Below are 12,562 nucleotides of genomic sequence, written 5' to 3' on the forward strand. Positions count from 1 at the left end.
CCCTTCTGGCCCTCATAGCTCAGCTTGCAGGTCATTTACTTGGCCAAGCTCATTTACTTGGTCATTTACTTGTGCTTATTCTTTGTAATGTCCTCCTATAAGATTTGGTGTGATTTTCAGTTCTATCACTAGCAGTTTCAGTATTAATATCTATTCATTCATTATTCTCCTATGTGGGATTTTTAAAAAAGATTTTATTTATTCATTCATGAGAGACACACAGAGAGAGGCAGAGGCACAGGGAGAGGGAGAAGCAGGCTCTGCTTGGGGAACCCAATGCGAGACTCGATCCCAGGACCTCAGGATCATGACCTGAACTGAAGGCAGAAGCTCAACCACTGAGCCACCCAGGCGTCCCATGTGGGATTCTTGAAGTGGTCTTTAGTACAGAGGTGATGCTCAATAAATATCTGTGAGATAAATAAATGAGTAAGAGAGGGGCACCTGGGTAGCTCAGTCAGTTGAGGGTTGAACATCCAACTCTTGTTTTGGCTCAGGTCATGATCTCCGGGTCCTGAGCTTGAACCCTGGTCAGGCTCTGTGCTCAGTGGGGAATCTGCTTAATATTCTGTCCCCCTCCTTTCCCTTTATGCTGCCCCCTGCTCATGTGCTCTCTATCTAAAAGAAATAAATAAATCTTAAAAAAAAATGAATAAGAGAATAGCAAATGTTTTGTCCCATTTTATAAAGACCTTTTATCGTCTAAAAGCTTTGCTTTTAGTTGTTTGATGACTGAGGGGGATGTTAGCCATACATATCATGAGAACCCAAAGCAGTGGTCTTCAAACAATTGCTTATGTATGACCTAAAAGAATTTTGAAAAACTATGACACATACCTCTGACACATCGTTAAGTTGACATAAATTGTGTAGTTTTAAGTGGTGGCAAAAGATGATTAATCCCTGTTTTTTGTATATTGTCTTAGTGTGCTAAATGAGTTTTTGTCAGAACCTTGGCATTATGGGAGTGCATTCAGTTTATGGAAGATAAGTGAATTCACTCTGTCAGTTCTCATTATCAAGCCATTCAACTTGCTTTGTGCCAGAAAAAGTATAACAACCTTAAAATGTAGATAATTAATGTATATCAACTAGATTTATTAAATTATTAAGAATTGAGTAAATAATGAAGTAATTAGTCAATAAAAATGCCTTATACTGCCACTCATTTCTGCAATCTTATTCTAAGGGAGGCAAGACACATAGATTTCCTTTAGTGTGAAATTGGAGGAAATGAGATGTTACCTCCTTCAGTATTCCTGGCTTTTTACTTCAGGTAAAAAATTTGATGGTGAGCAACGATCTAGGATATTGAAATTATGTTTTCATTAAATGCTTTATTAAAATTTTCGTGTTTTACATCATGTACTCTAGAACCCACATGCTATATAATTAAATACCATAGGCTGTAGATCATGTGCCATGTGCTTTTCATAATATATAACAAATAGTTACTGAAAATACCTGAAAAGCCTACCTTTTTATTTTCTCTGTATCTATTTTTTCAGGGATTTGGGGAATTACTTGAGAAAGCAAAAGAAAACAGTAATGACAGAAAAATTTCCAATGGGGACAACAGCCTCTTCTTCAGCAACTTCTCACTTCTTGGTACTCCTGTCCTAAAAGACATCAATTTCAAGATAGAAAGAGGACAGTTGTTGGCGGTTGCTGGATCTACTGGAGCAGGCAAGGTAATCTCTTCTGTTCTTCACCATTGACAACTTAATTTGGCAGGCATTTCTTTCTTTTGCTAGTTTGTCTGTAGTGTAAGAAGGTATGTTGGAGAAATTTTCAATGTTGGTAGTAGGAGAACGCTTGGATATAGTGTCTCTTAGAATATAAATTGTTCTATTGATAATATTTTCTAGTCTTTTTTTTCTTCATATTACTTCCAGTGACTTTTTCTTCTGCGTCTTTATATGTTACATGGCACAGAACACAGTGTCTTTCTTTCCCCATGTGCTGATCTTTACATTTATTAAAATTTTTTCTCTTTTTTTCTTTTCTTCAATTGGGGCATAGTTGACACCCAATGTTATGTTAATTTCAGGTGTTCAACATAACAATTGAACACCTCTGTACTTCTGCTATGCTCACAAATGTAGCCACCATCTGTCATGATACAACTCTATTATAAGACCATTGATTATATTCCCTGCGCTGTACCTTTCATTGATGGTTCATTCCATACCTGGAAGTCTACATCTCCAACTCCCTTTTATCCATTTTGTCCATCCCCCCACAACCTCCCCCTCTGGCAAGCATCAGTTCTCTGTATTTTTGGGTCTGTTTTTGCCTTTTTTAATTTATTTATTCTTTCCTTTTGTTTTTTAAGTTTTACATATAAGTCAACACAGTGTTTTCTTCTTTTTTTTCTTTAAGATTTTTATTTATTTATTCACGAAAGGCACACAGAGAGAGAGAGAGAGAGAGAGGCAGAGACACAGGCAGAGGGAGAAGCAGGCTCCATGCAGGGAGCCTGATGTGGGACTCGATCCCGGGTCTCCAGGATCACGCCCTGGGCTGAAGGCGGCGCTAAACCTCTGAGCCACCTGGGCTGCCCGACAGTGTTTTATACATGGTAGAAATTCAGAAACTTTATTGAGTAAGTTAATCATTCATTTTTAACAATCTTTGGCACAGACATTTTTCAGAGCTGCTCCAGGAAAACCATGGCTTAGATTTTACCTCAGTAACCACATAGGCAAAAGGTCCCTATTTTGTTGATTTGGAATTTTATTTATTTATTTATGTATTTATGTATTTATGTATGTATGTATGTATTTATTTATTTAAATTTTGTTTTGTTGTGGAATTTTAGAGAATGGATTCAGGCTTGCTTAGGATTTATTATGAGGAAAAATTATTGAGTGGGATAGGTTTTTGAAAGAAACACGTAATGATGTTAATTTATTCAATGCTGGTCAGCTTCCTACTCCCTACCCCCAACTTATTATAAGCCAGGAATATTTAGAGATACACCTGAAAAAATTAACAGATTAAAAAACAAAGACAGGTAAAGGGTCTAACTCAAGGATGAAAGGAAAGGAGGAAGGGAGGGAGGAAGGAAGGAAGGAAGAAAGATACAGAGGGAGAAGCACTGCTGTTAATAAGACAAAAATGTAAATAAAAGTAGGTATTAAACATTCCTGAAAGACATTCATTAATATCTAATATAGGAAGAACCATATTTTTGGATTTAGTTTGAAACTTGGGAAATAAAATGCTGCAGAAAATGTCTAGTCATTGAGTTGGTGTCCACAATGGTGGTAATACAATTTGCTCATTTCTCTCTCCAATTATGTTTTTCTACATGTGAAACCGGCCTTTTAAATAAAGTAGCTGTAGTTGTATATTTTCTTCTTAGGAAAACTTGTTCCTCCTTTAAGTATTATTTTTCCTTCTATTATGTAATATTAGTAGCAATTTTCATTATTGAAAGGGAAAGATACCATAGGAGGAGGTGTTCATAAACAAATTAATAGGTGACCTAAACAAGAATGTTTGCTGGTGAGAGGTAATTATGTTTCATATAATTCTTAAAATTCTGTTTGTATGTTTGAATTACTTCTTTGAAAGGTGCACAAAAATAGCTTTGGAATTACAAATTACAAGCAATTAAACAAGTTACCAGCAATTAAATCTCAGGAAATTCTATTAAGAATTGATGAGCAGATAATTGCTGGCTGGAGTTGCAATTGCATTTTCTGGGAAGTAGCTCTGAAGATGGAGTCAGATGAAGGCAGTGATTCCTTAGGAATAATTAAACTCTTCTGAGGGTTTGGCAAGTCAATCCAGGAGGGAGCCCTTTCATAGTATTAGGATTGGAGTATTTTATAATCTGGACAAGAGATCTAGCTAACATATAAGATTGAATAGTTGAAAGTATTAACATTTTAATCCAAATCCCATCTCACTCGATTTGGTATATCGAAAGCCTTAAGGATAATTAAATAATTCTTCTACGTGTATGACTTAACCTAGTGTGCTTGCAGAGATTTTATAACGTAAAGACATTCATCACAGCATTGTTTCAATAACCCAAGATTGGAGTGACCCCTAAATGTCTACTACTAGGGGATTGAGTAGATAAAGTTTGGTGTAGCTATAGAATGGCATGTTCTTCAGTCAGTAAAAAGGATGTTGAAAATGACTGTGAAGGATATGTATGATACACTGTTAAGTAAAGAAAGGACAAGTTATAGAATGTTACATACATAATGATTTGTGTTTTATAAAAACACGCATATATGTATACATGTGTCTGGAAGGACATTTGTGGATCAAGTTGCTATCTCTGAGATTTTGGGTATATTTTGTATCTCTAGGTTTTCCAAAGTTACAACAATTTATATATGTATTAATATCAATTATTTTCTTAAAACACTAAGGCAGGTTTAATTTTATCACTCCTGTTATAATTGTCTAGATGGTAAGGGAGCCATATCTTCTTTAAACTGTATTCCAGGGACTATCCTAGTGTCCAGCATGTAATAAGTGCTTGACATAAATTTATTTAATTGAACATCTTTGGAAAAATACATTTTTTGTTCTAATCTACATTAAGTGCCTTTCATTTATGAAACTTCTGTGAATCATTTTAATTAAAGAAAATTGGTTTAAGGGCAGCCCTGGTGGCCTAGCGGTTTAGTGCTGCCTTCAGCCCAGGGTGTGATCCTGGAGTCCCAGGATTGAGTCCCATGTCGGGCTCCCTGCATGGAGCCTGCTTCTCCCACTGCTTGTCTCTGCCTCTCTCTCTCTCTCTCTCTCTCTGTGTGTTTTTCATGAATAGATAAATAAAATCTTAAAAGAAAATAGGTTTAAGGGTCTGCACCACTGGGTATTCTGGACTGAAGGCTGGCTTTGTGACATCTCCCCCAGGGTGGAGGGACTTTCATTTTTCTGTTGTTCCACCACAGCTGAAGCAGTTCTGTGGCCTTGTGTTGTCAACCCCTGACACCACATAGTTTCTATCATCCATCCTGGCCTTACCCTGGTACTAAATTTTAGTTTGGTCTTATAATAGTTGGCAGCAGATATATAGAATAAACTATTAGCTCCTGCTTTTGTTTACATTTCAAATAAAATTTTGGAATAAAACACAAATGTCTGTGAGGTTTCATCAACATATATATTCAGTGATGGTTCCACTTAATGTCCTCTCCCTCAAAATGCCAAAATATGTAATGAATTATTTTATATAATATTTTTATATAATATTAATATTTGTATTATTTTAGGAAATGGGAGGCCATTAGAAGGTTTTAAGCATAAAAGTAACATGACTCGACTTACTTTTTGATGGGGCCACTTTGAAAATAGGTTGTAGAGAGACAAGCATAGAAGCAAGGAGAGGAGTTAGGAGGCTATTGTGCTAACTGGGCAGGAGATGATGTTGGTTTAATCCAGATAGTGATGATGGAAGTATCAGTCAGATTCAGAACATGTTTCTAAGAAAGATATCACAGAATTAGATTTTTTCATAGGTGGCCTATGAAAAAAATGGAGGAGTCAAGGATGAGTCCAAGGACTGAGTAATTGGAAGCATGAAGGTACCATTACCTGAGAAGATTATGGGAGAAACCGGTTTGGGCAGAGCTAGATTGTAAAACATTAAGTTTGTAATGCATATTCGACATCCAAGCTGAGATGTTAGTTGGATACACAGCTCTGATTTCAAGGAAGTAGGGGCTGGCAGTGGAAATACTTGAGGCTAGATGAGATTCCAAAGGACGGAGTATGGATAAGAAGGGAAAGGAAAGGGGCCAAGGTGTGAGCCTAAGGGCATTCCAACTTTTTAGAGGTTGTGGAAGTGTTTTATTATAGTGGTTATATTTATAATAACTTTATTTTTAATATTTCCCTAATGTAAGCTGATAAAATCAATGCTTTTTTTTCTTTCTCTGCTGCCTCCTTTCCTTCTACTTAATGTTAGTCAATAGTATTATCTTTCTTAATGATTTATCTTTGTAGTGTTAAATATGTTTACACATCTATTACCCAGTGTGTTACATTGAAATGATATCCTTTGACTTCCAGTTTTTCTTGATAAAGCAATCAGCATATTTCCTTTATACCCCATTTCCTCTGTTTTGTTTGTATTTTACTTATTGTCGGGCATATAACGTATTGAAATTCTTTTCTTCAACTCTAATTGCCACATTAGTTTAAATTTTAGTTCACAGTCCTTTATATAAAATCTTTGCTCACTGATAGTCTTTTTGGTGAAGCTTCTTCAGTCATCTCTTGGATGATTTTTAAAAAAGATTTTGTTTATTTATTCATGAGAGACACAGAGGCAGAGACACAGGCAGAGGGAGAAGCAGGCTCCATGTCGGGAGTCCGATCCCAGGACCCCAGGATCACCCCCCTCAGCTGAAGGCAGACGCTGAATCACTGAGCCATCCAGGCGCTCCATCTCTTGGATGATTTTATCCTTATTTCTTCAAGAAGGGCTCCTGGGAACAATATTATCTGATTATCTCTCTTTTTAACTGATACCTTGTTAGATGAAGATCATATTGAATCTGCCTTGTTGGGTTACTGTGAGGATTAAATAAATGAATGCAGTTAAATCACATAGAACAGCACCCAGTATAGACGAAGTACTCGGTGGATGTTAGCTGGGACTAATCTTTCCCTGACATCCTCCAAACTCATCCCATTGATCTGAATCAGGTGCTCCATCCCTGTGAACCTCTACCATAGCACTTATCACATCCACTGTAATTGTCTCTTTTATTCCTTTTTGTGTCTTTTGTGCTTAGCAGCATATCCAGAACAGGAAGTGCTTAATACATTTTGAATCAAATTAATATAGAATCCTTTATTTATTTTTTTTTTTAATTTTTTTTTATTTATTTATGATAGAGAGAGAGAGAGAGGCAGAGACATAGGCAGAGGGAGAAGCAGGCTCCATGCAGGGAGCCCGATGTGGGATTCGATCCGGGGTCTCCAGGATCACGCCCTGGGCCAAAGGCAGGCGCCAAACCTCTGCGCCACCCAGGGATCCCTAATATAGAATCCTTTAAAATCAGAATAGATACCTCTGCTTAGGATGATAGTTGGAGGCGGGTATACTCTGAGAGTGATTTGATCAAATGATTTAACTTAATAACCATGGCTTTATTTCCAGACTTCACTCCTAATGATGATTATGGGAGAACTGGAGCCTTCAGAGGGTAAAATTAAGCACAGTGGAAGAATTTCATTCTGCTCTCAGTTTTCTTGGATTATGCCTGGCACCATTAAAGAAAACATCATCTTTGGTGTTTCCTATGATGAGTATAGATATAGGAGTGTCATCAAAGCATGCCAACTAGAGGAGGTAAGTGACTATGTGACATACTTCTGATGATGTGTATGAAATCTTCAAACTACTTAAGGTATATAATTAGCCTCCTATTCAACAGTCAGCGTACATATATTAATAAAATTTCCAATATGGACAAACTACCCTGAGTAAATCAACTAATAAAATATATGACCCCTGCTTTAAGACATTTACCAAAACATAGAGAAAGTACAATTTATTTTTAAAATGAAAGGTTACGATAAAAACTCTATGAAATGGAGATAATTTTATTTACTCATCAGTGTGACACATGTCCTCAATGGACATTTATATGGCATGCGTTTTTAAAAAGATACTTCAAAATTACATGAGAGGATTTTAATAATTTTAATAATTACCATAGCCTAAATGTGTGAGCATTGACCTGTTAGTAGAGAATCAGAGGTAAAATTGTGATTATATTTTATCCTTTGGCCTTAAACATATAACCTCATGACCTCTAGTGACTGTCATTTTCTGAAACAGAGCCAAAATGAAGATGATACTGTTGACTCTTTTTATAATAATATTGGGGAATGGGCTAATTATCTGAAAATATGTGAAGTATTCTAAGGGAAGCCAGTATATGGATTCTTGTGCTATTTAATACATAAATTGTATGGTGGAGGTTTCAATAATTATTGATGTAAATGTTAAGGCAGGGAATATATCCTTATGAGGTTTATCAACAGTATTGCCTGAATAGTAATTGATTCAAAGTCACTATATTTAGCCATCTGGGTGGCTTAGTTGGTTAAGTGTCCTACTCCTGATTTTGGCTGTAATCATGGTCTCAGGGTTGTAAGATTGAGCCCCTCTCTTCCTCTCCGTCTCCCTCTTTACCCCTGCTCATGCTCTCTCTCTAAAAAACAAACAAAACACAAAGTCATTATCTTTGATAAGTGGGATTTGACTCTAGTGAATTCCTTTAAGTTATCTTTTATGAAAAAAAAATTGCCGTGGGAATAAAATGAAACTTAAATACAGTATACATAAAAAATAGAAAAAGTCTAATTGTCAAGTAGCTGCAGTTCTTACAAAAGAGGGATACATGCTTGTACAAGTGGCTCTTCCTGTAAATACTGACCCATTCAAAGGAGTTTTTTAGAGCTCCATTCTCTTATTTTGTGTACACGAAAACATAATAAAAACTACCCTGAAAAAGTATTGGATTTATCTTGAAGAAGATACTCTTCATTCCTCAAAAGCCCTTCTTCCAAGAATAGTATTTCACAACCTGGCGGGTGAAACTCTCAGGGGATTTGTTATTTTAAAAAAATCTGAGTGTTTTTAGAGACCAGAGATACTTATCTAGGTGGGGACTGGGATGTAGGAGTGGTAGTGTCTTGCAAGATAAATCATAGAGTTTATTTATTAGTTGAAAGGTGGTGGAAGGTTTCTGGTAGGCTTTATTTTTTTGCTTTGAATATACCTTTTCTCATAGAAATGATTTTGTAAATGGTGATTTGATTCCACCAAATAAAAGTATATTTAAACCAAATAGAGCATAGTTAAATTACTTATGGTAAATTCAGAGCTGTGGGTCCCTCATTCATGAAATGAGCATTTATTAACATGAATACTGTGCTAAGTGTGGGAAAACCAAGCTGAAAAATACACAATCCATTTTCTTTTCTTTTTTCTTTTTTTTAAGCAGGGAGAGACATGTCAGGTTAGGGCTTTATTTATTTATTTTTTTAAGATTTTATTTATTTATTCCTGAGACACACAGGGAGAGAGAGGCAGAAACACAGGCAGAGGGAGAAGCAGGTTCCATGCAGGGAGCCCGACGTGGGACTCGATCCCGGGTCTCCAGGATCACGCCCTGGGGTGAAGGCGGTGCTAAACCGCTGAGCCACCCGGACTGCCCCCATTTTCTAAATGGTACTCATCATAGGGATCTGTGTTTTAGTGAACTATTGTATGGTAAGTGAATCATATCTCGATAAAGCTGCTAAAAATAATGAAAGAAAAGAGGTTAAGAGGAAGAAGAGCTTATTCTTTTTTTCTTTTTTGTGATTCTATGACCAACCTCAAAATTATTTTTAAGTGTATAAGTCAGTGTTTTTTAGTATAGTTACAGGGCCATATGCCCATCACATCTTCAACTCCTCTAAAAGAGGTGCTATTAGCAATCAGTTTCCATTTCTTCATACCTCCCCCCCCACCCCCACCCCCGACACACACACCTGACTGTAAACAACCACTAATCTACCTTCTGTCTCTAAAGTTTTCCTGTTCTGGATATTTTACACAAGTGCAAACATTCAATATATGGCCTTTTGTGCCCAAATAAATGATTAAACTAGAAAAAAAGTTAAGAAGTCTTCATTTTGTTTTTTAGATTTTTTAAAAATTTATTCATGAGAGACACACACACACACATAGAGAGAGAGAGGGCTGAGCCACCTGGGCTGCCCAAAAAGTCTTCAGTTTGAAAACACTGGAGCCTTGCTGTATTTTATAAAAATATGAATAGAATAAGATCCTTATACTTGGGAGGTTAATGGACCAGTGGGGGAAAGAAACATATCAATAAAGAATGTAGTTGGTGTTCTAATAGAAAATGAAAGAGCCAGTTCTGTAGGAGCATAAGAATTGATCTGAGTTTGCCCAATGTAAGGAATAGGTACAGGGCTAATGTCCTCCCACAGTGGAATGATTCACTGCAGGATTCTAATGGTGACAGGAGTGAAATTTATGGGCTTGGAGTAATTTTTTTGACTAAGAACATTAGAGCTGACAATAAAGTAGAGAGAAGTTTAGGTTGGTGTGAAGAATTGGGAGATTGATGAATAAATGGTTACTGGATTATTGAGAAAATTAAAGGGGACAAATATAAGGTGTATAACATAGCACCTGGTGTAAATTAGCCATTCAGTAAATATTAGCTCATTTCTACTTCCTTTTTTAAAAAAAGATTTTATTTATTTATTCATGAGAGACACAGAGAGAGAGACAGAGACATAGGCAGAAGGAGAAGCAGGCACCATGCAGGAAGCCCCATGCAGGTCAATCCCAGGACCTCAGGATCACGACCTGAGCCACAGGCAGACGCTCAACCGCTGAGCCACCCACGTGCCCCTCTGCGTCCTTTTGAGGTGGAGAATACTGCTAGAGAGCGTGATGTAAGATGAATATGTTCTGAGAGTCAGTTCTTGTTAGTGAGTGACTACAATGGAAATGAGGTGGAACTTGGTGTAATTAAGATGGGAGAACCATGATGGAGAACCATGAAGAGTCATCAATGTGAACTTTGATGATGACAAAAGTAGCTATAAGAAAAAATTAGAAAAGTGGTTATCTGGAAATATGGTAGGTGTTGTTCATGACCCAATCAACAAAAGTTGGAGTATTCTGTGGAAGAAAACAGATGGCATCAGACAGTTTGGAGTTCAGGCACATTGGTTCCATGTTCCAGAAACGGCAGTGGGCTTGGGTGATGATTCCAGTTTCTATGTGCCTTTCAGACCACAAAACATGACTTATGTGATTACCCTGTACCAGACACTGTTCCCAGTGGTGGGGTCAGGGTGGGCACAAAATGAAAAAGTTATTCCCCCTTCCCTCAAATAACTTTCAGGCTGGTTGGGGGAAAATATCTGTAAAGAGTCCTTTTCAATAAATAATAGCAAGTGTCGGGATAAAGGTGTTCTGAGGGCACTGCGGAAGCCCACTTGAGGGTTTTTGACTTGCCTCAGTGGTTCAGGAAAGACTTTCTCTAAAAGTGGACAGCTTGAAGAATGAGTAAAAATGGGAAAGGTATTCTGGACCAAAGAAACTGAGCAGAAACACAGGACATGAAACCACTCGGTTCGTGCAGGGAACCACAAGCTCTTGATCGGACCAAGGGGGACACTGAGTGCAGAGGGAGGAATGGACCTGGAGGACCATGTCCTCGGGACTTTGTACCCCAGGCTCAGGAATTGCTCCTTGGAGACCTTTAATCGGGGGAGGGATGCAGTCAGTTTTGCACTGTGGGTCTATCACTTTGGCTATGATACGAGGAACGGAATTAAGGCGGGTGCATTTTGGAAGTCTGTGGGCTCGCAGAAAGAGCATATATTTTGAAATCTGACAGAGTTGGGCTACTAAAGAAAGTTGCATAGTCCTATTATACACCGAGTGTTATCCTCTCTAATATGGAGATTATATGACTTATTTTGTAGAGTTTTGTAGATTTTTCTGGCGCACAGAAAGTACTTGATGAGCGAAACAGCCCGCAATGGTAGTGACAGTAGCAGCAGCAGTATTTGCTCTCGGACTAGCAGACAGGAGGCGAACAGGAGCGGGGTCAGCGATCCAGGAACAAGGGTTGTGAGGGACAAGAAGAAACAGGAGTTAAGGGGAGGGGCTGTGCGGAGCTCAGGAGGGCCGCATCTCTGTCCTATTCCATCCATAGGGAAGGGCCTTAGGGAAAAGGGGCCTTCAGGGAAGGCTGAGGGATTTTTTTTTTTTCCCTAAAGAAATTAGAAGGAGAGAGAGATTGCTTTAGGATTAAGGATTCCCAGAACAACAGGAACTGGAAAGGGGGACAGGTAGGATGCGATGGGTTTAGGAAGGACGCACAGAGAAGGAGACATCTGATGGAGGCTCTGCGTGTCCGGGACAGACTTCCCGGGGGAGGACACCGCGGGTGGCTTGAGCAAGCAGCTGCTACTGACAGTGATCGCGTGCATTTTGCTTTCGTGTGGTACACTTGGCTCTCCTTCCCCTTTGCCTGAGGTACACTTGGCTCTCCTTCCCCTTTAGCCACCGGGCTTTCCCGCCGCCCGGTAATAGGCCGAAGCATCCAACTCCTGGCCTCTCTGTGCTTGTCGCGGGCACCTGCTGTCCGCACGCTGGGCATGCAGGCTCGTGCTTGTCCTCTGGCTGTTGAATGTCCCCTGCCTGTTGTCATTTACCCAGCGCCGGCGAACTGCTGGAGAACCGTGGGTCCACCGGGCAGGTGCAGAGGCCGTGTGTGTATGCGTTTGGGTGGGGGGGAGGTTCTTAGCAGGTGACTATTGCACACGCAGCTGCGGTGGGCCCGCCGGGCAGGACGATTCTGCTCAGCGGGCCCCAGGCTGCGGCCCTAACAGCGGGGCTGGGGTGCTAGACTACTTCAGCCAAAGGCCAAAGGTGCCTCTGTTTTCAGCCCTCGGGGCTTTCCGATTTGGGTATCTTTTGTTGTTTTTGTTAAACAAGCGTCTCTCACCTTTGAAGAAGAGCCAGTGGGGGCCTTCCGAA

The 12,562-nt window shown here is 38.9% G+C and overlaps 1 protein-coding gene across 1 annotated transcript in view; it reads left to right on the forward strand.

Moving 5' to 3' along the window:
- CFTR (CF transmembrane conductance regulator) overlaps positions 1-12,562 on the forward strand; it is a 162,420-nt gene that overhangs the window by 62,937 nt on the left and 86,921 nt on the right. The window contains 2 exon segments of the mRNA NM_001007143.1: positions 1,509-1,691; positions 7,136-7,327. Coding sequence (NP_001007144.1) covers positions 1,509-1,691; positions 7,136-7,327 — 375 coding nt within the window.

Source organism: Canis lupus, chromosome 14 (assembly GCF_011100685.1).
Source record: "Canis lupus familiaris isolate Mischka breed German Shepherd chromosome 14, alternate assembly UU_Cfam_GSD_1.0, whole genome shotgun sequence".
Taxonomy (NCBI): Eukaryota; Metazoa; Chordata; class Mammalia; order Carnivora; family Canidae; genus Canis; species Canis lupus.